The 26,501-nt window shown below is 48.7% G+C and overlaps 1 protein-coding gene across 7 annotated transcripts in view; it reads left to right on the forward strand.

Moving 5' to 3' along the window:
• The first annotated feature begins 1,500 nt into the window (after positions 1-1,500).
• B4GALNT3 (beta-1,4-N-acetyl-galactosaminyltransferase 3) overlaps positions 1,501-26,501 on the forward strand; it is a 125,036-nt gene continuing 100,035 nt past the window's right edge. For 4 of the 7 annotated variants that reach the window (XR_010147930.1, XR_010147931.1, XR_010147932.1 and 1 more), the window contains exon 1: positions 1,566-2,107. Coding sequence is in view for 4 of the 7 variants with exons in the window: in XM_063785395.1 (XP_063641465.1) it covers positions 1,939-2,107 (169 nt within the window). In the remaining 3 variants the exon portion in view is untranslated. Of the gene's footprint in view, positions 2,108-26,501 lie in introns of all 7 variants that reach the window. The other 3 variants (XM_016922709.4, XM_063785396.1, XM_016922708.4) reach the window with 3 other exon arrangements.

Genomic DNA, 26,501 nt, shown 5'->3' on the forward strand with positions numbered 1-26,501 from the left:
GAGCAGGTTTCATGTGGTCACATAAAGTTGGAAAAGGTTCTGGAAGGCCCTGAATTCTGGATTTACAGTGTGCATCTTAATCAATAAGCATTGGGAGCCATTAAATATTTTTGAGCAGGTGTGTGACTACATACGGGATTTTTTTTTTTTTTTTTTTTTTTTTTTTTTTTTTTTTTTGAGACAAGGTCTTGCTCTGTCACCCAGGCTGGAGTGCAGTGGCATGATTGTGGCTCACTACAACCTCACACTCCTCCCACCTCAGCCTCCCGAGTAAGTTAGGACTACAGGTGCGTGTCACCATGCCTGGCTTTTTATGAAGACCATCTGGTGGTAGTGGACAGGATGCGATGGGAAGCTTGGAGTTGGGGAGGCTAATTAGGAAAACTCCTGTAGAAACTATTGAATATCCAACTGAGGTGAGAACAGAGAGAAGGGAAACATAGTTCTCAATTCTGTGAGAAGCTCTGTCTTGGAACAGTACTTGTGTGACATTCATTTGATTTTAAAATGTCCAGGAACACTTTGATCCTTCACTTTTCCCATAGTCTCCTGACCATTTTTCCCAGAAGAGATCATGGAAAAGAAAACTGCAGTATAACTTGCTGAATGACCTGGGGCAGTTATTCTGCCCCTCGATACTTTATCTAATTTAAATCAGATAATAATGCTTTACCTGCCTGAAGGCAGAGGACTGGAATACTGATTTTTTTTTTTTTTGAGACAGGGTCTTGCTGTGTTGCCCAGGCTGGAGTGCACTGACGCAATCACGGCTCACTGCAGCCTTGACCTCCAGAGATCAAGAGATCCTCTTGCCTCAGCCTCTCAAAGTGCTGGGACGACAGCCGTGAGCCACTGTGCCTGGCTTATCTTGCTGATCTTTTCAACTCTAAGAGTGAATACCTTTCTTTTCTTTTTAAAATTCTTTTTCGGAACCCTCAAACACCTACTCTCTTCAAACAGCCATTCCAGCCCAGTCTGGGGAAAACTGCTTGCTGGGGTTCACCGTGGGGGCTGTATGACTTCCCCAGCGCCTCTCGGAGATGTGGTTCAGGCTGGGAAGAAAGGTCTTCAAATCTCAACTGGAAAACGAAGCTATGTCTGAGTTAAGCGTCCAGTGGCTCCCGTGATATTTCACGCCTACTGGTTTCGTCAAGCAGGGAGTCGGGTCGTTGCTGTTGGCGACGAAAGACTCTGAGGCTAAAGCCTTGGGCGTCGCCCAAACCAGCCTCTACTTCGCTTCTGCTTAAAACCACACCGTTAGGCGCCTGGGTGGTGACTCGGTTTCCCTCGGTCACCCAGAGTCCGCATCATCACTCGCCCCCTCCTCATCCCACCCGTTCCCAGTCGGGGGAGGCACCAGGCACCAGTTCTCTGGCCCCACCTCTCGCTCCCCTAGGGAAGCCAGAATGGCCTCTTCGTGTCCCTGGCTTCTCGGGGGCGGAGCCCACCTGTGCCCGGGGCGGGGCCGGGGCGGGGCCGGGGCCCGGGCTGGGGCGGGCCAGGTGCCGCGAGCAGGAGAGCCCAGAGCCGGGAGCCCTGTCCGGGGCTGGCGGAGGCGCGGGCGGAGGCAGGCGGGCGGGCGCCGGGGAAGCCTCCTTCTGGGCAGCGAGTGAGGGCGGGCGCGCAGGGAGGGAGGGCGGCAGCGAGCCTGCGACGGGAGAGGCGCGGGGAGGAGAGCCCGGCGCGGAACACACGCGCGGAGGAGGAGCCGGGCTCGGCTCCCGGAGAGACCTGCTGGGCGCCCGCGCAGCCCGGAGACCCCTCGCGCCCGGAGCATGAGCCCGAGCCCCGCCGGAGAGCGGCCGGGAGAGACGGCCTCGGCGCAGCCCTGAGACGCTGGGCCGGGACGCGGGGCGCCCTGGGCGCGGGGCCCGGCCAGGGGGCGGCGGCTCGGGGGGTTGGAGCCCGCGCTGGCGGCGGCCGCCTCGGCGCAGCGCCATGGGGAGCCCCCGGGCCGCGCGGCTCCCGCTGCTCCTGCGCCCGGTGAAGCTGCTGCGGAGGCGCTTCCGGCTGCTGCTGGCGCTCGCCGTGGTGTCTGTGGGGCTCTGGACTCTGTATCTGGAACTGGTGGCGTCGGCCCAGGTCGGCGGGAACCCCTTGAACCGGAGTAAGTAGCACCCAGGGGAGGCGAAGGGCGCGGAGGTGGGCGGCGGCGGCGGCTCCTGCGTTGGGGGGACCCGCCTCTCATCCCATCCTCAGACCCGATTTCCCACCCATTTGTCCCTCAGGTGCCCGGCGCCGCCCCGCGCGTACTCGGGGAGAGCTGCGGGCGGGGGAAGCCGCGGGGCCGAGCGCAGAATTCCCGAGCCCGGGCCTGCCCGCCGGCCATGTGGGTCCGGGGCATCCTCGGGGCTCCTCGCGTCTCCCCTCGGAGAGCGACCCGGAGAGAGGCTCCCCGCCCGCCCCGCCGAGACGCTGGCGGAGACCGGGCCCCTCCAGCCGCTCCGGGCTTGCGGTTCCCGGGGAGGAGGTCCGTGGGGTCCACGCGCGAGCTAGGGATTCGGGTGCGGGATGCCCTCGGTCGTCCACACCCAGGCGCGCGCTCCAGTCCGCGCAGCCCAAACTTTGCCCACCGCCTTCTGTTTGGCTCACTCCGTTTCCTCTCCTGCTGCATCTTCTAGGGGGGTTCTTTTTTACCATACCTCGGAGAGTCCCGTCTCTTCCCCGCTTCCCATGCGTCGCTCCTCTCCCAGCCTCCGTCCTCGGTTCTTTGAATCTCCCACCTCCTCGCTGCGCTCTCTCTCTCCTGTTCGGGCCGCCCCTTCTGCCACTTTTCTGAACCCTGAGCAATCTACCAAACTCCCCAGTTTAAGGAGATGATGGACAGCACAGTGGACCGGGCAGCAGGTAGATTCCTACTTCTGTTTTTAACTTAGCCAAAGCCACTTAATATTTCCGTGCCTCAGTTTCCTCCTAGGAGAACAGGAGAGCGTGGTCTCTTTGCCTTTTTACATCAGTAGGTATGGCTGTGCGAGGTGGTTTTCAACGTACTGTGGATGGGCCTAACAAAGTAAAACTGACAGTGACAGGGGCCGTAAAAGATCCTGTAATAGTTGGGAAAAGAAATGGAGAAACTCCCGTTACTACCAGGTGCCCAACCCAAGCCCGGGGGGCCGAGGTTCAAAGTTCTGGCACGTGGCCTCCCATGCCTTCACTTTCCTCCCGCTTTGGGGAAACTCGGACAGAGGGGCTGAGCAAGTTGCTGAGAAGATACTCTGACTCTGACCTATCGTCGTGTCAGCTTCTCTACCCAGAGTTGGGTGTGGTGCTGTGCCTTCTCTTGTGGCCAAAGAGAGAGAATTACTAGGGACAGTCGCTGAGCTGGTTCAGGTTGGAAATGTATATTTATGGCCTAACCGTTCTGTGGTGATGGAAATCATTCCGGCTGTGAGTTAGAGGAGACGGGCTCTGCCACTAACTAGCGGGGGAATCAAAGGAAAAACGACAGCTTCTCGGGTGAAAATGAGGCCTTTGGTCTAAATGATCTCCAAGGTGTCTTTCAGTCCGGATGCGAAGACTGATTCCAGGGCCAGAGAGCTCAGCACATCACCAGGAAGCCATAGCTTCCACCCCGGGGCCACGGCTCCATGCAGCAGAGCCCTTTCCTCTGATGCCCAAAATCTGCCGCCCATAGTGAATTCTTCCCTCCTCTGGGCCTTGTTCTTCCTTCTGAAAGACAGAGAGTGAATCTATTCTCCCCCGCCATGGCCACTCAGGCCCAAATGGATGAGCTCCTTTGGAGTGTGTGTGGGTGGGGGCCTGGGAGGCGACACCTCTTCCCAGTGTAGCCATCATTTTGTTTAGCCAGTGGGATCTTGTGCACAAATTAAAAACAGAGAGAAAGGCAGTTGCTTTGTGACCTTGGAATCAGTAACCTCCCTTTCTCCCTCTCCTCACTTTTCTTTTACCTCCGGTGTGTGTTTTCTCCTCAAACCTGGATCTAGTTTGCCACAGTCATAATCTGACACTCTGGCCCTCGACCTCTGCCTCTGTCTCCCGTGGGCCGCCTCATTCCGAGCCATCAATTCTTGAGTCTGTTGGTTTCCCCTCCCAGAAGAATCTTAACTCTCTGACTGGGTTTCCTTATTTTTTATTTTCTTTTCCAAACCAATTATCCAGAAAACTCTTCCCAGCCTCTATGCCAGAATTGACTTCGTTTCCTTACTCATGGTTTTTAACAGGAGGCTAAGCTCACACACTGATGCACCTTGTTTCCTCTCTCTTAGAACCCTGAAATTCATCTATTGTGCAGGGTGTCTTTTTGTCCTGGGCTGTCCCGTTATATTCTACTCTCGATTTCCCTGTGGAATGAGATTTAAACAGGAGCTGTGGTTTCTGCCTCCTTGTCTCCCATCCTTTTTTGTTGTTAAGAAGCCCAGACATCTTGCATCAAAGTTCCCTCTTTTCCTATAGGTTTCATTCTCAGCTCAGAGCTATTCCTCTGGAGGGACAGCCAGGGAGGAGGCATTAGGAAAGGAGAGGTAGGAAGGGGGTTGCTAGCATTCCCACCTCCACACTCTTGGATACCAACAGGAACCAGGGTAGTAAAACTGCACCTCCCAGGCCTGTACCTCTGGCCTCAACCACAGCAACCAGAACCAGCTTGTTGGCTCTGCTTTCCAGCAAGCCACCCTGCCTCCCCTCTCTAGCAATCCCTGCCAACTCACTCCACCACCCACCAGCTCCCTGTCATCTGGAAGGCCAGCCCCCATTACCAGGAACCTTTCATTTGCCTGTCCCTGTGTTGAATCTGGTGCTGGAAGAAGAGTATGGAGAGATGGCAGTCACAAACTCCAGGGTTACCAGTAATGACAGGGGAGCATATTTCCTTCTTTATCTTCGTGAAATAACCCAGTAGTTTAAGATGTGGATGATGTGCAATTTGGTTCCATATGCAGAAGGAGATACAACCACAACTGGAGTGGCTTCAGAGAAAAACAACCAAAATCCTTAACAAATAGAAAATGGACAAAAGAATTAGGACTGTGCACGCATTCATTTACACAAATATTTACTTAGCGCATACCTCGAGCCAGGCATTGTGCCAGGCCATGTAGGTGTGATGACCAGGATGTGGTTTCTAGCATCCACAGCTTCATTTAGGAGGAAAGCTAAGGTGCCTATATCAAAATGGTTGTAATATAAAGCAGTCATTAAGTTTTGCAAACATAGGACGCATATGTTTCTGTGACACCTCTCAAAATGGGGGCACAGCTCTCCCAACTAATATTTCATGGAAATGGTGACATTTTGGGACATTTTGAAGAGTTGGTAAGATTTTGGTGGATACAGAAAGGCTATTCGAGACAGAAAGAGTTACATCAACAAAGACCAAGAGTCAGGGAAAGTTTATGTTTGAGAATACTGAGCAGCTGAGTTTGGTGAAACAGAGGGTGTAAGAAGAATAGAGGATGATGCTGTATGTGGAAGGCTGAATAAAGACCTTAAAGAGCGGCATTTATTCAGTAGCTAGCAGAAAGCAGTTGAAAGTTTTAGAATACGGCAGCATTGTAGAATGGGATGGGTAAGGGTAACAATACTTTTGGTGTGGCATGGTGGTTCTGGAACAGGGTCCTGACGAGTCCCCTTGTTGAGCCCAACATTAACTCTTTAGCTGCTGGGTCATGAAGCTGTCCTGGGGAGGGGTCCGGGTGGCAGTGGGACACTCAGAGGGCCTGGGGCAGCCACTGTACTAACACATGCTTAAGGATTTCAGTGTTTTAATAAGTGGTACGGCTATCCTGGTGTGTACTGGCTGAAAAGCAGCCCTGGGAACAAATTGTTATTGGAAGTTAAAGATTCTCCAATTAGGCAGGTTTTCACAAGTTATATACCCATTTGTTCATATTGGATCAGCAAAGATTCTATCTGAAGGCAGAGTTCTGGACTAGAGGCCGGGGGTGGTGGCTCACACCTGTAATCCCAGCACTTTGGGAGGCCGAGGCAGGCGGATCATTTGAGGTCAGGAGTTCGTGACCAGCCTAGCCAACATGGCAAAACCCCATCTCTACTAAAAAAGATAAAAAAAATACCCAGGCATGGTGGCGCACACCTGTAATCCCAGCTACTGGGGAGGCTGAGGCAGGAGAATTGCTTAACCCAGGAGGCAGAGGTTGCAGTGAGCTGAGATTGCACCACTGCACTCCAGCCTGAGTGACAGAGCGAGGCTCTACTTAAAAGAAAAAAAAAATGGTTTCTAGAGATGAAATATCTCAGAGCCAAGGGATGACATTTGGGCGCAAATCCAAGACGGAAGGATGGCATGTGCTGGCTCCTTTTAGATCTCCCATTTAAGTGCCAGGATTACTTGCTGGATCCCAAAGTATTCTGAAGCTCAGGAAGCCGTTGGCTTTCGCTGCCTTACCTCTATCTGTACCACATCTCTCTGGTTGGCCTTTGTGACTTCTGGCTGACTCGAGTGGGCTGAGGGAGGCACACCCACGGTGTGAGGCAGTGACTGCAGCTCCGGCCACCACAGCCATTCTGATTTGGAAACGATACAAGCCCTCCAGTGACAGAGGTAATGCAGGGCACAGCAGTAATCTGAGACGCAGGCAGGGAGAGAGGGAGAAGCAAATGAGACAGATATGTGGGCAGAGGAGGGATAGTGTGGCATGGAGTTGAAACCCAGTGAAGCAGCAAGCACAACCGCCTCGTGTGCTCCTGTGGGCAGGGACTGTGTCTCATGCAGCTCTGGCGGGTGTGCCTCTCTGTCCCAGGGAACCTCCTTTTCACGTGTCCTGTTTACCTCTCGTGTAGCTCCTTTTCACGTGTCCGGTTTATCGCTCTTTATGCTGATATTCCGGTCACCAGGCTACTATGTGTGTCTTCTAATCAACATTCAATTCTGGGCACATACTAGGCGCTCAGATAAGTACCTTCTCGTTATGAATGTGTCAGCTCTGAATTTCCAAGCACCTGATATTTTCCACTGGTAGATACTGTGTTTATCAGGGACTGATCCAAGAATAGAACTTAGGAATTTTTGTTCCCTGTACCATAATACATATACACAACAATAGCCTTTGAATACAAATACAGAAGATAAGCGATAAGACATCAATGTTTTTTTTTTATCATAAGCGTATTTTCTTTGGCATTGCCTATACGAGGAATGCAGTTTTTGACAATAGGTGACCTTACCCATATTTAGAGTCTCTCCTTTCCCTAGTCTCTCAGTCCCTGTGCTGATGTGGCCGGCGAACCTCAGCAACGCATCTGCCATCTTTACCCTGACTGCTACCCAGGGACCCTCAAGTTGAGGTCCCATTCCCCTGCTTGATGGTGCTGGGGCTGCCTGCCACTCCCTGTCCTGGGAGTTGAGGTCCCATTCCCCTGCTTGATGGTCCTGGGGCTGCCTGCCACTCCCTGTCCTGGGAGTTGAGGTCCCATTCCTCTGCTTGATGGTGCTGGGGCTGCCTGCCACTCCCTGTCCTGGGAGTTGAGGTCCCATTCCCCTGCTTGATGGTGCTGGGGCTGCCTGCCACTCCCTGTCCTGGGAGTTGTTCAGACGCTGTGCATGGTTATAACTGCTTTGTAGCACAAGGTCTTCTGAAAGTGCTTCCGTGCTGGCTTCTGGAGAGGCTGGTAAGTACGCTGCAGTAATTTTCCAGGCCATGGAGCCTGGGCTTGCCCTCTAGTGCTGAGCTTTATGGAGCAGAGCAGAGCAGCCGACATAGCAGAGTTTGCTTTGGAAGGGGTCCTAGAGGCTGTTCTTGGAGTTGGCCGCTCGCTGTCTAGTTCTCCTCTGCAGCGTTCCACCAGTCTCAAAAACTACGCTTTTATTTTCCACAAGCACTTTTCGTTATATGTAAAGATTATGTGGTCTCAACTAGGCCAACCAGACATTTGGAGTTTTCAGACAATTCTTTGACCTTGTGATTCACATAATTAATAGATTTATATGTTAACCACTATACAAAAATGCGAGTGGAAGAGGTGAGAATAGTCGGATAGTGGCTCTAAAGGGCACTGGGCTGCATGTGTTGTATATTCTGAGCAAAGTGTGACAGATCTTTAAATTTTTGCAGACTCAAGTTAACAAGTGCTACTTTGAATTTAGAAGTATCCATTGGATAAGCAAAAATGAATATTCTTTGTATTCTTGTAATATTTTAGTATATAATTTATTTTTATGTTCAATATGTTCTTTATTTCATAACTACAAAAGGCCTGATACTGACCAACTTTTAAGAAAATAAACATTCAAATCGTCCCTGTGGTTCCTCTTTTTTTTCAAGTATATGTACAGAAAGCTTGATGAGCAGCTTTCACAGACTGAAAATACCTGTGTTGTGAGCACCACGATGAAGACACAGAGTATTACCAGTACCCCAGTACCCCAGGGGGGGCGGTGCTAGGAATCACTACCATCAGCATAGATTAGTTTAACATATTTTAATATTTTATATAAATGGAATAATACAGATTGTGGTTCTTTTTTTATTAGCAATTTTTTAAATTAAATTAATGAAAGTATTTTTTGAGACTGAGTCTTACTCTGTCTCTCAAGCCAGAGTGCAGCGGTGTGATCTTCGCTTATGCAGCCTTGAACTCCTGGGCTCAGTGACAGGAGTGAGCCACTGTGCTCGGCCTCATTTTAAAATGATATTCTTTATGATTATAAAAATAATGCAGCCAGGTGTGGTGGCTCACACCTGTAATCCCAGCACTTTGGGAGGCCAAGGTGGGCAGATCACTTGAGGTCAGGAGTTCGAGACCAGCCCGGCCAACATGATGAAAGCCCATCTCTACTACAACTACAAAAATTAGCTGGGTGTGGTGGTGTGTGCCTGTAGTCCCAGCTACTCGGGAGGCTGAGGCACAAGAATCGCTTGAACCTGGGAAGCAGAGGCTGCAGTGAGCCAAGATGGCGCCACTGCACTCCAGCCTGGGTGACAGCAAGACTGTGTCTTAAATAAATAAATAAACAAAATAAAATAGGGATAAAAATAATCCATGCTTATTATACTAGACAACAGCTGTGTATCTGGACCACGTTAACCTTGCGAAAGCACTTTTTTGCCTTTAGGCCAAGGAAGACCTAAGGCCAAGGAAGACCAGGGGCCTCAAGACTACAGGATACATAGTAGCCTCTGAAATTCCCCAGTAGCACTCTGCCAGGGTGGAATTGAGAACTTCTGCTCATTCCTGTATGAGAACCCTCTAAACATGTTTCTTCTGGGCTTGATCTTAGAAATAGCTGTGCTTCTCTTGAGCGGTTTGTTTTAATTTCTATTGGTCATGTAAGTTGCATAATCACTCTGATTTCTCCCGTCGTGTTGGTTACTAGGAAGCTTTAGGATTCAGTTTTTTCTTCACCTGGAGAAAAGTGTAAAGGATTTTATGATCTGTATTTTTCTACTAATTTTATGACTGTACCTTTATTTTATCTCCCCACTCCCACAACTAACTACTTCCAGTTTATGTCATCTTATATTATATGGTCATTGTAAACTACTTTAGTTTTTCCTGGACCCAATGAAGGCATAAAATAAATCAACAAAAGTGCTATGGTATACATACAAATATGAAGAAGAAATGAACAATCACCTAAAATGTCACCACTCTGACCTAGACATTGTTGAAAAAATGAAGTGTAATAAGCAATGATAAGCAGATGTTGGATTCCAGGATGCCTTAGACAAAAAGTCTGGATTTAAAAACTTAAAAAGCCAAAAAAGTATTGCCCTGACCTTTTGGGGGGTCTTTATTTAGGTACTGAAAAGTTGAATCACATCCACAAATAAATTATTACGTCTTTCCATATAAGAAGACTACCAAACGCTTAGAATTTACTGACAGATATTGGGGACTGAGCCACTTTTGTTTAAAACAGTGACACCATAGAAGGCAAATTCAATAAAATTGGAGGCATCCTTGACACTACTGAGAGAACAGCTGAGAGACTGGCCAGGAAGGCCAGAAACCTGGTGTGTCATGTGGGCACCCATCCCTGCAAAGGTCTCACACCAGCTTCTCACACCAGCAAGGACACCTCAACGTGAAGATCTATGGCTGCTGCCAGCCTGTGGCTTTTGGATGCATAAAGTCACAAACTCATTTAGAGACCTAGCCCCTGTATTAGCAGCTGAGAATCCCTGCCCGGGGAATAGACTTTGTGTGTCTCTTCCACCCATTTCTTCTTTGAAATTGTGTTCTTGTGGTGCCTAGCAGGGGCTATGTGTGTGTCTCACTCTGCACAGCTCACATTCTGCTTTGTGGCCACACGACCCAGGAAGAGGGCCCACAAATGGATGAGAATAGAGAGAGGTGGGAGTGGAAATAGAGAAACCACATTCCAGGCCGACCAAAGACTTTATGTATAAATGCTCAGGAAATTGAATGTTGTGTATTCTGCAATTTTTATTTATTTTGCAAACCTTGAGTGGCTGCAGAAGTGATTCATTCTAAACTTAAAGCAGAATGTTTATGGAGCATTTACTTTTTGTGGCAGACTCTGAGTGGACTGAAAAGCATTGATAATTCCTGGAAAAACTGTGGAGTCTGAAGGCAGGGCAAGGTTCAAGTTCAAGTGCCATGACTCACCAATCGTGAGACCTTGTAGAAGGTACTTATTCCTTTGTAAGTCTCGGGAGCCTTGTCTGGGTAGTGGAGCTATAATGCTGTTCCCGTAGAGCTTTCCTTATGACTAAATGAGATTTAGTGAGCCTAGCACATATTAGGAGCTCAATGAATATTGGTTCCCATCTCTTCCCTCTCAGTCTGATAGGAATTAGAGAATGGCTGGGCAGGAGGGGGCAAATAGACACATTCCTCAACTGGCCCTTTTTCCAGTGCTTCTTAAACTTCTCAGCCCATGACACAGCTGTGTCCAGTACCCCGGCATTACTATGCCATCCATATCCAGCACTTGCCACCAAATACACATTCTTCAATCACTTTTTTCCTCCATGATGTTCAGCAATGCCTGCATCTTTCCATCCCAGGCAAAAATTTATATTAGGGGTGGGGGCCAGGTTAGGAGTCAAGGATTTTGCCGAGAATGAGAGCTGTCTGGGGGGCTGTACCAGGACACAGAAGCACAGCAACTGGGAAGCGATAGCCTCTCACTCTGCTGCATACCCCTGTGTACACACTGGGAGTTCTGGGACTAAAAGGCAGGAACACCTGGCAGTTATCTCATTATTTATTTATTTTTAAAAAATTTTGTTTTTAGAGATGGGGTCTCACTATGTTGCTCAGGCTGGTCCTGAACTCTTAGGCTCAAGGGATCCTCCCACCTCAGCCTTCCAAAGTGCTGAGATTACAGGCATGAGCCACCGCGCGTGGCCAGTTAATGTACACCGTGCATGGCCAGTGTACATCCTACTTTGTAACTGATTTGCCTGGTTTCCTGTTTACAGGAAATCAGTTTACCTGTAACTAATTTACTGTCCTTTTGAGGGCTTCAGTTCCATAATCTTTGGAGTGAGATGCTTCCTTGCAGGAGTAGATTTGGAAGTTGCCCACGTCACTAAGGGGTGAAAGGGACAGTCGGAAGGGAATATCTTTGACATTCTGGCCCTGGTCTTTCAAGGCTCAGTCGCCTGAACCGAGAGGTGGCAGCTCTCCCAATAGTTCTGACTGCTTTCGCCTCCAAGGTCATCTCTGACAACATGGTCTCCGTACAAGCAGTTGCCTAAAAGATTAAAGGCCTCCCTGCTGAGATCTTCTTACAAATCCTCTGATCCACTGCTTTCCACCCTGCCTGCCAAGCCCAGGTTCAAACGAATGTGTGCAGTGTGTGCTCACGCACACCTCCCTCACCAGCCAGCTGGTCCCGACTGCTCACCAGCACCTCTTAGCAAAGGTGGGCAGGAGGATGAGGACATGGAGGATTCCCTCATGGATCAGGCACACAGCGCAATACGTACTCTCTGTCCCGGGTCTCCTTTCTTTCCATTTCAGCTGAGTAGAGGGCCTGGGAAAGGGCAGTGGAGATGGGCAGCACGTCCCAGGTGAATGACTTCCGATAGCAGAAGGCAGGGGACGTTGCACAGGCACAGAAAATGGGTAGAGAAATGAGGGAACAAAATGGAGGGAGAGACCGCTACCCCATTTTTTCATTTTAGGGACTGTTTTATTTTGTTTTGAGATGGAGTCTCGCTCTGTCACCCAGGCTGAAGTGCAGTGGCACGATCTCGGCTCACTGTAACCTACGTCCCCCAGGTTCAAGACATTCTCCTGCCTCAATCTCCCGAGTAGCTGGGATTACAGGCATGTGTCACCATGCCCAGCTAATTTTTGTATTTTTAGGTTTCGCCGTGTTGGTCAGGCTGGTCTCGAACTCCTGACCTCAGGTGATGCGCCCGCCTCAGCCTCCCAAAGTGCTGGGATTACAGGCGTGAGCCACCGTGCCCAGTGTAGTGACTGTATTTTTCATATCTGTAAGTTTTATTTTGTTCTATTTCAAATTTGTTGGGTTTTTAAACACTACATTGTGGCTGGGCGCGGTGGCTCACACCCGTAATCACAGCACTTTGGGAGGCCGAGGCAGGCAGAGTTCGAGGTCAGGAGTTTGAGATCAGCCAGGCCAACATGGCAAAACCCTGTCTACTAAAAATACAAAAATTAGCTGGACGTGGTGGCGCATGCCTGTAATCCAAGCTACTCGGGAGGCTGAGGCTGGAGAATCGCTTGAATCCAGGAGGCGGAGGTTTCAGGGAGCTGATTTTGTGCCACTGCACTCCAACGTGGGTGACAGAGTGAGACACTGTCTCAATAAATAAATAAATAAATAAATAGGCTGGGCACGGTGGCTCATGCCTGAAATCCTGGCACTTTGGGAGGCCGAGGTGGGTGGATCACCTGAGGTCATGAGTTCAAGACCAGCCTGGCCAACATGGTGGAACCCCGTCTCTACTAAAAATACAAAAATTAGCTGGGCATGAGATTACATGCCTGTAATCTCAGCTACTTGGGAGGCTCAGGCAGGATAATTGCTTGAACCTGGGAGGCAGAGGTTGCAGTGAGCCAAGATTATGCCATTGCACTACTGCCTGGGCAACAGAGCAAGACTCTGTCTCAAAATAATAATAAAAAATAAATAAATAAATAAATATAAATAAAGAAACTACATCCTTCTTCTGCATTTAAAAATTTAAAACAAATTTATTTAATTATCTAAAATTGTTGGTTGCAAGAGGCTGCCAATATGTTAGCATCTGCTGATTTTTACATCTTCAAATTTGGCTGCTGGAGATTCTCTTACCTCGTGGAGGGCTTTACTATGTAAATAAAACAGCAGTTTGTCATACTTCTAGCATTTTTAATATTTTGCTGTGGGTATTTTCCAAAAGGAAGTCCTCGGGCTTGAATTTCTAATACCTCCTCCAGCGACAGCAGGCTGTTGTTATTCGGGTGTGTGTGTCTAAGCAAAGGTGAATATTTCCATTTGAGGAATATAGCATAAGCTAAGTGGAAAGTCTGGGGAATACAAACTTTTGTAGGGAACACAAGTTCTGTAGTGCAGAGGCTTGAAGGAGATGAAGATGAAATGGTAGTTGCAACCTCATTGTGGACTCTCCTGAGGGCCAGGTTGCTGAGTTTGGACTTGGTAGGGAGCAACATACATTTATTTTATTGATTAACTGATGTTTTTTATTTTTAGAGACAGTGTCTCAGTCTGTTGCCCAGCCTGGAGTTTGGTGGCATGATCGTGGCTCACTGCAGTCTCAAACTCTTGGACTCAAACAATCACCCCACCTCAGCCTCCCAAGTAGGCAAGACTGCAGGTGCATGCCACCATGCCTGCTTATTTTATTTTATTTTATTTTATTTTATTTTATTTTATTTTATTTTATTTATTTTTTGAGACGGAGTCTTGCTCTTTCGCCCAGGCTGGTGCATCTTGGCTCACTGCAAGCTCTGCCTCCCGGGTTCACGCCATTCTCCTGCCTCAGCCTCCCGAGTAGCTGGAACTACAGGTGCCCGCCACCACGCCTGGCTAATTTTTTGTATTTTTAGTAGAGGCGGGGTTTCACAGTGTTAGCCAGGATGGTCTTGATCTCCTGACCTCATGATCCGCTGGCCTCGGCCTTGCAAAGTGCTGGGATTGCAGGCTTGAGCCGCCGCGCCCGACCTATGCCTGCTAATTTTAAAATTTTCTTTGTAGAGATAGAGTCTCACTATGTTGCGTAGGCTGGTTCAAACTCCTGGACTCAAGCAATATTTTTGCGTCTATCTCCAAAACTGCTGGGATTACAGGCACAAGCCACTGTGACTGTGTCTAGCCAACATAAATTGTTTAAAGCAGGAGTTTGATATGGAGGGAGTGTTTTCTTTTTTTCATCCACTGATTTGTACTTTAATTGTTCAAACACTTTTTTTTTGGATACAGAATCTTGCTTTTTCACCCAGGCTGGAGTCTAGTGGTTCACTGCAGCCTCAACTTCTTCAGCTTAAGCAATCCTCCTGCCTTGGCCTCCCTAGTAGCTAGGACCACAGGCATACACCACCATGCCTAGCTAATTTTTAAACTTTTTGTAAAGATGGGCCTCAGTATGTTGCCCAGACTGGTCTTGAACACCTGGGCTCAAGCAATCCTCTTTCCTCAGCCTCCCAAAGTGCTGAGATTACAGGCATGAGCCACCCCACTGCCTTTAAATACTTACCAACCCCTTCTACATCCCAGGAACTTGTGACTGTAGGTTGATTAGGCTGTTGGAAGTTTGCAGGATGGCTAGGATGTAGTGAGGTGGTTACTGCAGTGACCGAGAGGGTGGGTGGTGAGTGCCTAGCCAGAAGGAGTGGCAGATGAAAGCTGAGACATGTCAAGGCAGGAAGTGACAGAGTTTGGCAGTAGGGTTGATGGAGAAGTTGATGGAATACCAAAGTTGTGGGTTTCATACATGGGTCTCTGGCTGTACTCTGCCACAATCATTTAATTAAGTGTTGTCTTGTGCATCCAGCATCTCAGAAATGGTCTCCTGAGAAAAAAATGCCTTCATTTGTCCTTGTACTTTCCTCTCTGGAGCTTGAGTACCATGGTGGTCCTACAGAAGAATGCAAAGGGTGGGGAGGCAGACACTCATTCATTCAGCAGGTGTTTACTGAGCACTTGTTATATGCCAGGCTATGCTCTGGGTGTTAGGGAGATCATGGGGAACAAGAAGTTGGAAGAGTTTGCCATCACAGAGCATACATTTCTGGTGAGGAAGAGACAGAGGATAATCGCGTAAACAAACAGATCGGGATTTAAGATGGTGATGCTATTTGGGAAGAAAAAGAAGCAATAATCGCACAAAGGGACTAGCTTGGAGGGTGAGGGGGCTCTCCCAGAAGTGACAGTCCTAAGACAGATAACTCAGGGCTGGAGAACATGACACCAAAAGCGTGTCAGGATTACAAAGACCTCAGGAATTTGGAGAATGGGAGCTGGGTAGAAGAGGAAAAAAATGTAGAACGGAGTCATTGCTGGTTTTCAGGATAAGCGTCTCCTTCCTAATCCATTGTCCTGAAAACAACGTCATCCTTCACCTCACTGGCAGGAATAGAGTCAGCCTCAGACTTGGAGTTTTCTACCAGGAGTGCTTGAGAAAGAGGTACTGGCTAAAGACTGTCTGGGCTGGGCAGAAAATGATCGTGGCTGTTTCTTCTTCATCACAAACCCAGATCCCAAAACCAGTATGGGGGGATGGGGGATGTCCCGTTGAAAGCCAGACTGGAACTAACCCCGTCCCCTCCCTCACAACACTTTTTCCGCACGTCCATTAGTGCACTTATCAACCTTAGCATTGGATCAGAGTTATTTTTGTCTGTTTGTCTTCCCCCATGAGATTGTAAATTTCTAGATACTGGACCTGGGCATTTCCCCCTCTTTGTGGAGAGATTTTTAACCTTTTGTGGATCACATACATCCGTAAGAATCTGATGAAGAGGCCAGGCACGGTGGCTCACGCCTGCAATCCAGCACTTTGGGAGACTAAGGTAGGAGGATGGCTTGAGCCCAGGAGTTTGAGACCAGCATGGGCAACATAGCGAGACCCTGTCTCTACATAAAATTTAAAAATTAGCCCAGGCCAAGCATGGTGGCACACACCTGTAATCTCAGCATTTTGGGAGGCTGAGATGGGTGGATCACTTGAGTCCAGGAGTTCAAGATCAGCTTGGGCGACATCGTGAAACCCTGTCTACAAAAAATACAAGAATTAGCTGGAAGTGGTGGCACTACTATAGTCCCAGCTACTCGGGAGGCTCAAGATCACTTGAGCCTGGGAGGCAGAGGTTGCAGTGAGCCAAGATTGCACCACTGCACTCCAGCCTGGGTGACAGAGGGAGACCTTGTCTCAAAAAAAAAAAAAAAAGCCAAGTGTGGTGGTGCATGCCTGTGGTCCCAGCTGCTCAGGAGGCTAAGGTGGGAGGATCACTTGAGCCCAGGAGTTTGAGGCTGCAATGAGCTGTGATCTCACCGCTGTACTCCAGCCTGGGTGACAGAGTGAGATCCTATCTAAAAAGAAAGAAAAGAAGAGAAGAGAGAAAAGAAAAAAGGAATCTGGTGAAGAAACGGTTACACTTTCCCCAGAAGTTTGCCCATCTCCTGTATATTTTGCATACTATTTTGGGAGGAGGTACACAGTCCCCTGACCCCTATCCATGGTTCCCTAGTTAAGAACTCTACCTGAAGCTTTACCCAGTGCCTGGTATGTTCTTGGAGGCTGATGACTTGGGAATATTCTCCTTATTAAATCTCCTTGCTCTAGTTGCAGGGGACAGATGTTAGGTGGGAGAAAGAGAGCCAGGAAGAGCCCTGCTGCTGGGAGATGCAGAAGAGTGTTTAAATCATCCATCTGGAAGCAGCCATCCAGAGAGCAGTAGCTTCACCCTCACTTCCTGTCCCGGGAGAATCGGAGGTGGGGTCTCCTCCTTGGGCTTGGTCTTCCCTTGGGCTCTGCCGCGCCTCCTCTTCGCCCTGTGCCTGCTGTTTTCCAGTCTCATGACATCCCTCTGCTTGCCTTTCAAAACTCCGCTTATCCTTCTCTCTCATCTCTTCCCTGAAGCCTTCCTCAGTTATTTTAGAACCAGCTGACTTCGTTCTTTCTGGAACTTCTGTTGCACCTAAGTTTTCTGAAACTTACAATTGAGCACTGACTTTCTTTCATTCCTACTTCATCTGGGTTGGTCTTGCGTGTCCCAGCTAGGTTGTTAGAGAAGCCAAAGATGGCTCCAGAGTATCTGGTTAGGACAGTTTGCTTCACTCTCCCCACAGCGTTGATGGAATGCTTGGAAGAGGCAGGCAGTTCCCTTAGAATCGGGTCGGCGCAGGCTTCACTGTGCCCGTGTTTCCTCTGTATGGACATGGCCATCCTTGCTGCCTTAACTTCTGGCATTGCTGTTGTGCCCTCCAGGCCATCTGCTGCTGTCTTTGGTCCTCCATTTCTTCCTTCCTTTACCATGGCATAGTGGTGAGAAGCTTTGAAGTCAGACTACGTGACTTTGATCCCTGGCTCCTGTCCTTAGTAAGCTGTGCCTCAGTGAGCATATTATTGAGCCTCAATATGCCCCAGTTTCTTCTCTGTAAAATGGGACTATTAATGGTACCTGTCTCATTGTGTTTTTGTTGTGACAATTAAGTGAAATAATACAGATAAAGTACTTAGAACAGTTTCTAATACATAGTGTTTGATAAATGTTAGCTGATGGCTGGACACAGTGGCTCACATCTGTAATCGCAGTGCTTTTAGAGGTTAGAGGCTGAGGTAAGAGAATCCCTTGAGGCCGGAAGTTTAAGACCCGCCTGGGCAACATAGCAAGACCCCCATCTCTACCAAACAATAAAATAAAATAAAGAAAAATTAGCTGGGCGTGGTGGTGTGCACCTGTAATGCTAGTTATTAATACTTGGGAGGCTGAGGCAGGTGGATCGCTTGAGCATAGGAGTTGGAGGCTGTAGTGAGCTGTGATCACGCCACTGCACCCCAGCCTGGGTGACAGAGCAAGGCCCTGCCTCATAAATAAATAAATGCTTATCTGAGTGCCTAGTATGTGCCCAGAATTGAATGTTGATTTGAAGATACATGCAGTAGATGTTAGGCGCTATTGTTTATTATAACTTAATCAGCTTTTCAATACCCTCTGTCCCTGTTTTGATTGGTTTTAGCATGCTGACTTTCACATATCAAAGAATCCTAGGACAGGGTGGACCCCAGGGGTGCAGACATGGAAGAAAACCAAAAGCAAAGCAGAAGTCCAGAGATTTTAAATTCTGAAATGGATTATACCTGCATTTCTTCTTCTAGGCCCATGGCAGACATCTCCAATAGAACATGAAATTCTTTTACCGAGCTCAGCGGCAGTCTCAGAATTTTCTCAACATTTCTCACCAGGCAGTCACTACAAATTGACTTGAGCTGCCCCTTAAAAAGGTTATCTATTTACCCAGCCTCCTGATTTTACCAGTGAAGAATTTAAAGCCTGGAGAGCTTTAATCAACCTGCCCATATAGCAGTTTATAGGACTCCTGGTGCCTAGACTATTGTTTACAACACACCATGCCACTCACCCTCTGCCTTCGCTCATTCCCTTTTTGTTTGCTGAGGACGCCTGCTTTTGACATCTGAGTTTCACGAGGTCAGGGAGGGTCCTTTCTTTTTCTAACTGCCCTAGCAATCTGGTAGTATATTGTGCCTGCATATAGACCAACCTCAAGTCTGTTGATCTATTTTTTTCTTACCAGTGAACTAGCTGAAGTTATTGCCACTCAGTTGGGGGTGGATCATGCATGTTCCCAACTCAGCTGCCTTTAGGGGTGATCCATATACTGACACCCTGCATTGACATTGATATTGGAGAGTAACCTGCAAAGAAGTTATTGTTGATGTTGAACTGAATTTTCACATTGCAAGAGAAAGGCCAAGGCTCGACTTTCTTCATCCAGCAGGTTCCTTTGTTGCACACTCCCGTCCTGAGAAACGGAACCCATTCCAGTGTACAGCTTCTTAAATGAAAGGCAAATGGAGTCATGATTTCCTCTCTCACTTTCTTGAATTGAGAAGGGATGGGAAATAATGAATAGATGAAGTTGATTTTAAATCAGAAGAATCCTGGAACACATGAATGATGAAGCCCTTTGGTAGACAGATTCGTGATGTATTTAAAACATTGCTGTCTTATCCGTTATTCTTCTCTCTGTGTAGAAAGATACAAGTTGATAAGGGCAGATATTTTCATAATCCTAGTTCTGCTTAGCAAATGGAAGTCCACTACTGGCAGTGTGAGGGTAAAAAGTGAAATGGGTGACAGATTAAAGAAAAGTGGCATAGAGGTAGCAACAAATAGGTTCAGAACATGTTTGGAAGATTATAGAGGGGGCACAATGGTTCAGAATGCCTGCAATCCTGGCACTTTCAGAGGCTGCTGCAGGCATATTGCTTGCACCTAGGAGTTTTAGAGCAGCCTGGGCAACATGGCAAGACCCCATCTCTACGAAAAATTTAAAAGTTAGCCAGGCATGGTGGCCTAACCCTGTAGTCCCAGCTACTTGGGAGGCTGAGGTGGGAGGATCGCATGAGCCCAGGAGATCAAGGCTGCAGTGAGCTGTGATCGCACCATTGCGCTCCAGCCTGGGTGGCAAAGTGACACTCTGTCTTTAAAAAAAAAAAAAAAAATTAGAGGAGGTAAAAAAAAAAAATATTCAAGCCTGATTTAGCTTGTTGAGTGAGAATTCAATTTTGCTTTGATGCATGAAAATTGAAAAAATATTTGCATAAAGAAAATTCTCCAGTAGTAAAGCTTTAATTAGGTTGCTTAGGAAATACCACCTGTCTGTTTTAGGGAAGTATTTATTGACTGAAGCAAGAGCTATCAAATTGGAAGTCAACACCATTTTGAGAAAAAGAAATGGGCAAAAACTACCCAAGGTACTTGTTAATACAAAAAAGAATAGGGAAGTTCAGTTTCTGGGATATAGAAATTTGTTATGATATTTTCAGTGATGATTCGTCTAGCAGCTTTTTCAACAGGAAAAAGAATCCTTAAGAAAGGGTTTTTCTATCTTTTTCTGATCCTTTGTATCTCTAAGAAGGTTTGGAAAGTTCCAGGGTGGTGAACACTTTCTCCAGCCAGCAGGGTTTTCATGAACCAATCTTGGGAAGGAAGGGGTGGAAGGGCAGGCAAACAACAGTACCTTGTTTTTACATAGAACCTTTCTCCTGGGAAGTCACAGCTGTGGTTACCTTCAGGATCAGAGGTTGCTACTGCTCTTCTCCCTGAAGGAAGTTTGGTCCTTTTCCACCCATCTGGGAAGGTGTCCTTATGGACAATGGAAGTGGAAAATGACACCCACCTAGCGTGATGAATCCTGGAGTTCACTGGGAAGACAGAGGTTACAGCCTCCTTTATAGAGAGGGGAAACTAAGGCAAGAGGAAGCTGGCACAGACAAACCTATTAAGTCCTGAAGGAATCAAGGCTTCTGACTCAGCTCCAGGTAGGGGATGTAGCAGAGTTCAGAAGCTCAGCAGGCCACAGGAGACAGCCTAGAGTCTCTCTGCAGTGACCTGACTCTTGGTGAAGGTATTTTGTTTCATGGCTGTGGCTTTTTTTTATTATTATTTAAATGAAGCAGGGTCTCAACATGTTGCCCAGGTTGGTGTCAAACTCCTGGGCTCAAGCCATCATCCGACCTCAGCCGCCAGAGTAGCTGGGTTACAAGCACGTGCCACCGTGTTCAGTGATGGCTGTGGCTTTGATGGTGTCACTGTCCCACTCTGCCCAGATCCCTTCCCTGAGCTGTTGTTCTTGGACTGCCAAACTGGGTAGGGGCAGTGGGACTTTGAATCTGGTCATCAGCAGTAAAAGGGGATATACTTAGGGGACCTTTGGTCACCTAACAGCCAAGAGGAGAAACAAAGTGAAGTCAGGGAAATATGGGGGACAGGATCTTACTTCTAAGGACTCTTGATAAGGGGGAAGTTGAGCAACTGTGTCAGGTGCAGATAAAAAGTCCAGAAGAATGATACCTGGGAAGAAACCAGCACGTTTGGCCAAGGAACAGGGAGAGTTACTGGTGAATTGTGTTAACTGAGACCTGCCGCAGCAGGAGGACGGCAGAAGCCACGTTGTAGAATCATAGAGTATTTAGGCTGGAGGGGAACACCGTGTCCAACTGAGGCCTTTAGTGGTCGGGTGATTTGTCTCTCGTTTTTGCTCATGTAAGTGCAGTGGATCCTGGAGTTTGTTACCAGGATGGGGAGTTCTATTCAGAACTGACCAATTAAAAAAAAAAACCAACCAGGATGGGGAGTTCTTTTTTTTTTTTTTTTTTTTTTTTGAGATGGAGTCTTGCTCTGTTGCCCAGGCTGGAGTGCAGTGGCGCGATCTCAGCTCACTGCAAGCTCCACCTCCCGGGTTCACGCCATTCTCCTGCCTCAGCCTCCCGAGTAGCTGGGACTACAGGCGCCCGCCACCACCCCCTGGATAATTTTTTTGTATTTTTAGTAGAGACGGGGTTTCACTGCGTTAGCCAGGATGGTCTCGATCTCCTGACCTCATGATCCACCCGCCTCGGCCTCCCAAAGTGCTGAGATTACAGGTGTGAGCCACCACGCCTGGCCCAGGATGGGGAGTTCTATTCAGAACTGACCAATTAAAAAGGAAAAAACATAAGTCCTTTATCTCTTAAGCATATGGTTAGGGTAAGAATACTCTTGTGGGATTCAGGCTGTGTGGGGTCCAGTCTTGGTTCTGTGGGAACTGGCTCTGTGACTTTGAGCAGGTCAGCTCTGCCCCCGGACGTCAGTTTCCTTTTCCGTAAACACGGAAGGCCTGACGGCGTGGTTCCTGAGGTCCCTCTGACTGACATTACGGAAGGCTTGACGGCATGGTTCCTGAGGTCCCTGTGACTCTGACATTACGGAAGCCTTGACGGCATGGTTCCTGAGGTCCCTGTGACTCTGACATTACGGAAGGCTTGACAGCGTGGTTCCTGAGGTCCCTCTGACTCTGACATTACGGAAGGCTTGATGGCCTGGTTCCTGAGGTCCCTGTGACTCTGACATTACGGAAGCCTTGACGGCATGGTTCTTGAGGTCCCTCTGACTCTGACATTACGGAAGGCTTGATGGCATGGTTCTTGAGGTCCCTCTGACTCTGACATTATGGAAGACTTGACAGCCTGGTTCTTGAGGTCCCTCTGACTCTGACATTACGGAAGGCTTGACAGCGTGGTTCTTGAGGTCCCTCTGACTCTGACATTACGGAAGGCTTGACAGCGTGGTTCTTGAGGTCCCTCTGACTCTGACATTACGGAAGGCTTGACAGCGTGGTTCTTGAGGTCCCTCTGACTCTGACATTACGGAAGGCTTGACGGCGTGGTTCTTGAGGTCCCTCTGACTCTGACATTACGGAAGGCTTGACGGTGTGGTTCTTGAGGTCCCTCTGACTCTGACATTACGGAAGGCTTGATGGCATGGTTCTTGAGGTCCCTCTGACTCTGACATTACGGAAGGCTTGACGGCGTGGTTCCTGAGGTCCCTCTGACTGACATTACGGAAGGCTTGACGGCGTGGTTCTTGAGGTCCCCCTGACTGACATTATTCCCAAAGAAAATGCATTGGCCTCAGCACTGGGGATTCTGAGTTGGCCGTGGCTGGAGAAAGACTATGATAAGGAGCCCTGGGGAGATGCCTGGGTTCCTATTGGTGACCTCGCCTTCTCGTTCAAGCAGGACGGGGAGTGGGACCCAGGCCCAGCCTTATCTCCGGGACCGCGGCTGTCCTCACCCCTCCTCCTCTCACCTGAGAATAAAAGGGTAGCCTCCATAGGTGGGGCTGTGAGGAGGGGTGCAGTTGCGTGGGTTGTGGACAATGATACTTTGACCGCGGCTGTCCTCACCCCTCCTCTCACCTGAGAATAAAAGGGTGGGCTCCATAGGCGGGGGCTGTGAGGAGGGGTGCAGTTGCATGGGTCATGGACGATGGTCCTTAGACATCTCTGGGGAGCCTTTGGTGGGAGAGGCGCAGGGACTTGGGGGCACTTCCCCAGGCCCTGGTGACCGTGGTCATCTTTGTCACAGCCTCCTCCTCTGCCCTTCCGGGCGAAGGACTGGACCAGTCCCTCTCAGCCTTGCCTCTGTCTCTCCCTGCCTACTCGGCAGCCAACACAGAAACACTGCTGTGTGCTTAGCCCAGGGGTGGGAGGGATTTCTGCCCAGGGATTGGCCATGGAATTGGCTGCTTATTTTGGCGGCTCCCACCACAAAGACCATCAGACGCTGAGGGGAGGCGAGGTGGGAGTTAGTGAGTCATGGCCATGCCTCAGGGAGGGAGGGAGCTTTCACTAGAGGTGCCCCTTGAGGAAGCAGACTTCCCCTCCAAGGAAGAGGGGTGGGACTCTGGATGCTTCCTCCCAGGGTCACTGGCTTAGGTCAACTAAGGGGACGAGCATCCCCGTGGCGTTCTGTGTAATGGGAATAATGGCCCTGACCTCACAGTGCCGTGGCAGCAGGTTGAAAAGCTAGCACATCAAGCTCTCAGTGAAGGTTTGCTTTCCTTTCCTTGGTGTGCCTTAGGATATGACGGGGTAGACACCATGGGTGCAGACATGGAGGAAAACCAGAAGCAAATCAGGAGTCCGGCTGCCCACACCCAGTCACTCTTGCTTCTCGTGGTTTCTCCAGTGCCCAGCTGTGGCTGGCCACGGTGGGAAAGTGGGACTTTGCTCTGTGCTGCCTTCTCCTAACCCTGTGTTGTCCTGAGGCCAGGCAGACAGGCCCCAGTCATTACCTCACCGCAGGGCCCCTGTCTGCCAGAGTGCATGGTGGAGCTGCTGGGTGGAGAGCGGAGCTAATTTTAGAGCTGGAGACTCTTTGCCAACAGCCGTGGCTGGGCCCAGGCAGCTGGGCTGGACGGCTGGGGGGAGTCTCAGCCGCCCTGCAGGGAGCCCTGGACACAGCGCTCCAGGTCTGCTCTTGGGGGCATATTCCTGCCTCAGCCTCAGCTGTGGGGAAGCCTGGATGAGCGTCCCTCTGCACAGAGGGTGCTTCCTTCCTCCCTCTTGCATCAAGATATTTCTGTCCTCCATCTCCTCTTTCTAGGTGGCTTTGTAGACCAGAAAACATTGATACGGCATCTTAGATGGTAGGTCAGTGGGCCTCTGAAATGGGGCAGGTAGGGGCAACAGGAAGAAAAGGGTGTCCCCAAATCGTTCTGGGTTTATAGGCTAAATCCAGCCTCCCACTCAACCCCGAGCCAATAATCTAATTGAGTGCTTCTCAACCTCCTTCCTGTTAGTACACAGAGAAAATGACAGGAAAAGATACTTGTAACACACGTAGGGGTATAAAGAGGTTTGTGGTTGGATGTTGCCAGCCCTCAGATTCTGCTGCTCCAAGCACTGAGGGCTGATACTTTGGGACACGTTACCATTTGGAGCCTACCAGCAGCCACAGCACACCAGTGGGGAAGCTCTGATATCGTCCGTCAGTGGCTTGCTACAGTCCAAGTATGCCAAGTCCAAGCTTCAGGAAACATCTCCTTGGCTAATCATAGACCTGTGCTGGAAGGGAACCCAGAGAGCATTGAATCTGTGCTCTCTTTTTACAGATGAGGAAACTGAGGCTGAAAGAGGCTTGTCCAAGGTTAAAAAGCTAGTAAGTCAAAATCCCAGTTTTAAGTTCTGTTAGGACAGTCATCCCTTCACTTATCCAACATTTATTGAGTTCCAATAAAGATCAATATTTGGAGGATACAATGATGAAAAAAGTTGTGGGGATTCGTCTGTATTTGGTAAAAAGAAAACCAAGGAAGCCATTCAGGAAGGTCGTTATTTCCGGTGGGAGAGATGGGGATGTGATTGGAGAGAGGCACAGAGGGCTTCAAAACGTGTCTGTTTCTTAAGCATATGCAGCCAGGCACCGTGGCACACACCTATAGTTCCGGCTACTCAGGAGGCTAAGGCAAGAGGTTCACTTGAGCCCAGGGGTTTGAGGCTGAAGTGATGTATGATAGAGCCTGTGAATTGCAACCACATTCCAGCCTGGGCAACATAGTGAGACCCCATTTCAGAAGGAAAGAAAGTGTACACAGGTGTTATTCTTCTTTTCTCTCTTTTTTTCTGGAGACAGGATCTCACTCTGTCACCCAGGCTGGAGTGCAGTGGCATGATCATGGCTCACTGCAGCCTTAACCCCCTGGGTTCAAGTGATTCTTCCACTTCAGCTTCCTGAGTAGCTGGCACTACAGGTGGATGTCACCTCATCCAGCTAATTTTTTTTTTCCCTTTGGAGAGACAGGGTCTTACCGTGTTGCCCAGGCTGGTCTTGAACTCCTGGGTTCAAGCACTCCTACCACCTCAGTCTCCCAAAGTGCTGGGATTATGGACATAAGCCAGGATGCACGGTTGTAGGTGTTATTCTTTAAACCATCCTATATATTCCTTTAGATGCATATTTCTTTTAAATAGCAATTGATAAATATAGAAAGAAAAGTGAGACAGCTAGAGAAAAGTGGCCTGTGGAGTTAGGTAAGGAGAAAGACAAGTAGCTTTGCTGTTACAAGGCAGGGTGATAAGAACCATGGCAAAGCTATTATAGTAACAGCCCAGCTTGGCTGGACACAGTGGCTCATACCTGTAATCCCATAACTTTGGGAGGCCAAGGCAGATGAATCATTTGAGCTCAGGAGTTTGACACCAGCCTGAGCAACATGGTGAAACCCCCTCTCTACCAAAAATACAAAAAATTCACTGGGTGTAGTGGTGTGTGCCTGTGGTCCCAGCTACTCAGGAGGCTGAGGTAGGAGGATCGTTTGAGCCTGGGAGGCAGAGGTTGCAGAGAGCTGAGGTCATGCCACTGCACTCCAGCCTGGGCAACATAGTGAGACCCTGTCCCCCACAATAAACAGTAGCCCAGTTATGTGCACTTGGCACATGTGATCTCATTTAATCCTCACAACGGACACTTTCTATTGTTTCCATTTTACAGGTGAGAAAATTGAAGTTCAGAGGTACTTACCTTGTTCAGAGTTTCATGGTGAATCTTCTTTGCAGTCAGATTCAAGTGCTCACATCTTAGCCATGACACTGCAATGGTGGAGGGGCGAGTTGACTTGCACAGTGAGCTGGCCTTGGGGTGGGATAGGGGAGAAAAAGGCAGGAAAGTTACTAAATCTCTCTAATTTGTTTCCCAGTTCATAAAGTGGAACTAACTTTACTTGCTGCTCCTTCTTGTCCAAATAATTTGAATATGAAAGCACTATATCAGCATAAAAGCTGACATTTATGAGGAACTAATCCTGTACCAGCTACTTTTCAGGTGTCACCTTCTCTAATCGTTCCTTGACCCCATCAGGAGCACACGATCCCTGTTTCACAGGCAGACTGCCTCCCTGCTCTTAGCATCCTCCAGTTACACATCTCTTTCCGCCCTGCCTTCCCCGAGGTGCTGGCTTTCACTTGTCAGTGACGGTCATTCTGAGGCTGAGATGTAAGAGATACGAAGTACCTGTCCTTACCCCACCCCTAATGCAAGCAATGCCATCCTGTTGGCACGTGCCACGGTTATCTC

This window comes from Pan troglodytes, chromosome 10, assembly GCF_028858775.2.
Source record: "Pan troglodytes isolate AG18354 chromosome 10, NHGRI_mPanTro3-v2.0_pri, whole genome shotgun sequence".
Classification (NCBI taxonomy): domain Eukaryota; kingdom Metazoa; phylum Chordata; class Mammalia; order Primates; family Hominidae; genus Pan; species Pan troglodytes.